Raw genomic sequence first — 1,445 nt, 5'->3', positions numbered from 1 at the left:
TGTGTAACCTGTCTGTCTCTAACCTGTCTGTCTCTAACCTGTCTGTGTGTAACCTGTCTGTCTCTAACCTGTCTGTCTGCAGGCTGATGGCAGTAGAGGAAGAGCTGAAGAAAGATCATTCTGACATGCAGGCTGTGGTGGACTCCAAACAGAAGATCATCGAGACACAGGTACCTGTCTGTCTGTCTGTCTGTCTGTCTGTCTCCAACCAGTCTCCAGCTCTGATCATGTGATGTTGTCCCATAGTGATCATGTGATGGTAGACGTCTGTTGTGTGATTCAGTGTAACTGAATGGAAACACCTTAAATGTCTCCAACCAATCAGATGTCCCAGTCTGACCCTAAAACAGTGTGACAGTGTGATGTCATCACCACAGGTTCTTATTGGCTGTAAACACACTTTCACCAGATTTATTCTCAGCTCCAGATCATTAGATGGACACGTGGACGGAGACTCGGCTCCTGTGTCTGTCTGTCTCTAACCTGTCTCTCTGCCTGTCCCCCTGCCTGTCTGTCTCTCAGGAGAAGAGGATAGCGAGTCTGGATGCAGCGAACAGCCGTCTGATGGCGGCGGTCTCCCAGCTGAAGGACCGCTACGCGGGGACGTCCCAGAGGAACGGCCTGTCTCCTAGCAACTCCTCGTCTCTGCAGATCACCGAGAACGGAGAGTTCCGTAACTCCGGCAACAACTGCTGAGCTGGGCCGACCAATCAGCAATCTGACTCCGCCCCTCACTTCCTGTTTTAGCTTTGCATGTTTCCTTTTTGAACATCATACAACGTGTGACATCATATCCTGTTTCCGTTTTGCTATTTCCTGCTGGCAGCCAAGCTGCACGTCCTGATTGGACGAACCCTTCCCTCGGTGGGCGTCGGCCTGCTCCCTGACTGTAGGATAAGTAATGTCTTCACGTCAGATGGACGGCGAGGAGAGAGACAACTTCTTCTCAGCTTCTCAGAGACAACCAATGGGAAGCGTGGAAATGACGCTAAACAAGCCTGAATTAACTGTTATTTAGTTATATATATTTACACACACACACACACACACACACACTCGCTAACTGGTCTGGTAGAAGAACTTATTTAAAGAGACAGTCTGAATATTTTCCTCATGTTTTCGGCTCTGTGTGTTTGGGTTTTGTCTTAAAGGAACAGAACACACAGTCAGATGAGCTGTAGGTTAGCCTAGCTTAGCACAAAGACTGGAAGCAGAGGGAAACTGTTAGCCTAGCTTGATGTGTTGGCCGCTCTGGGCTTCCGTACTTCAGTTTGAGTTCCACTTGTTATTTTAATGTAAATGTAGAAAGATTTTATTGTAAAACATGAAAAAGTGTAAGTTGTGCTGAAAGTCTGTTCGCCGTGCTCCCGTATTTATAAAGTATTACACCCCAAAACCGTTGCTATGGTGATCACTGACAGATGGGGAGGGGACGGGGGGGGGGG

General features: G+C 48.2%; 1 protein-coding gene across 1 annotated transcript; it reads left to right on the top strand.

The window, feature by feature from the left end:
* Positions 1-33: 33 nt before the first annotated feature.
* LOC117940589 (disabled homolog 2-interacting protein-like) lies at positions 34-1,380 on the top strand. Its single transcript, XM_034865826.1, has 2 exons — positions 34-170; positions 523-1,380. Exons 1-2 carry the CDS (start codon positions 87-89, stop codon positions 694-696), a joined length of 258 nt encoding a protein of 85 aa, XP_034721717.1. The 5' UTR covers positions 34-86; the 3' UTR covers positions 697-1,380.
* Positions 1,381-1,445: the final 65 nt, after the last annotated feature.

Source organism: Etheostoma cragini, unplaced genomic scaffold, assembly GCF_013103735.1.
Source record: "Etheostoma cragini isolate CJK2018 unplaced genomic scaffold, CSU_Ecrag_1.0 ScbMSFa_2809, whole genome shotgun sequence".
Taxonomy (NCBI): domain Eukaryota; kingdom Metazoa; phylum Chordata; class Actinopteri; order Perciformes; family Percidae; genus Etheostoma; species Etheostoma cragini.
Note: the sequence above shows the minus strand (reverse complement) of the source record. Positions and strands in the feature narration are given on the sequence as shown.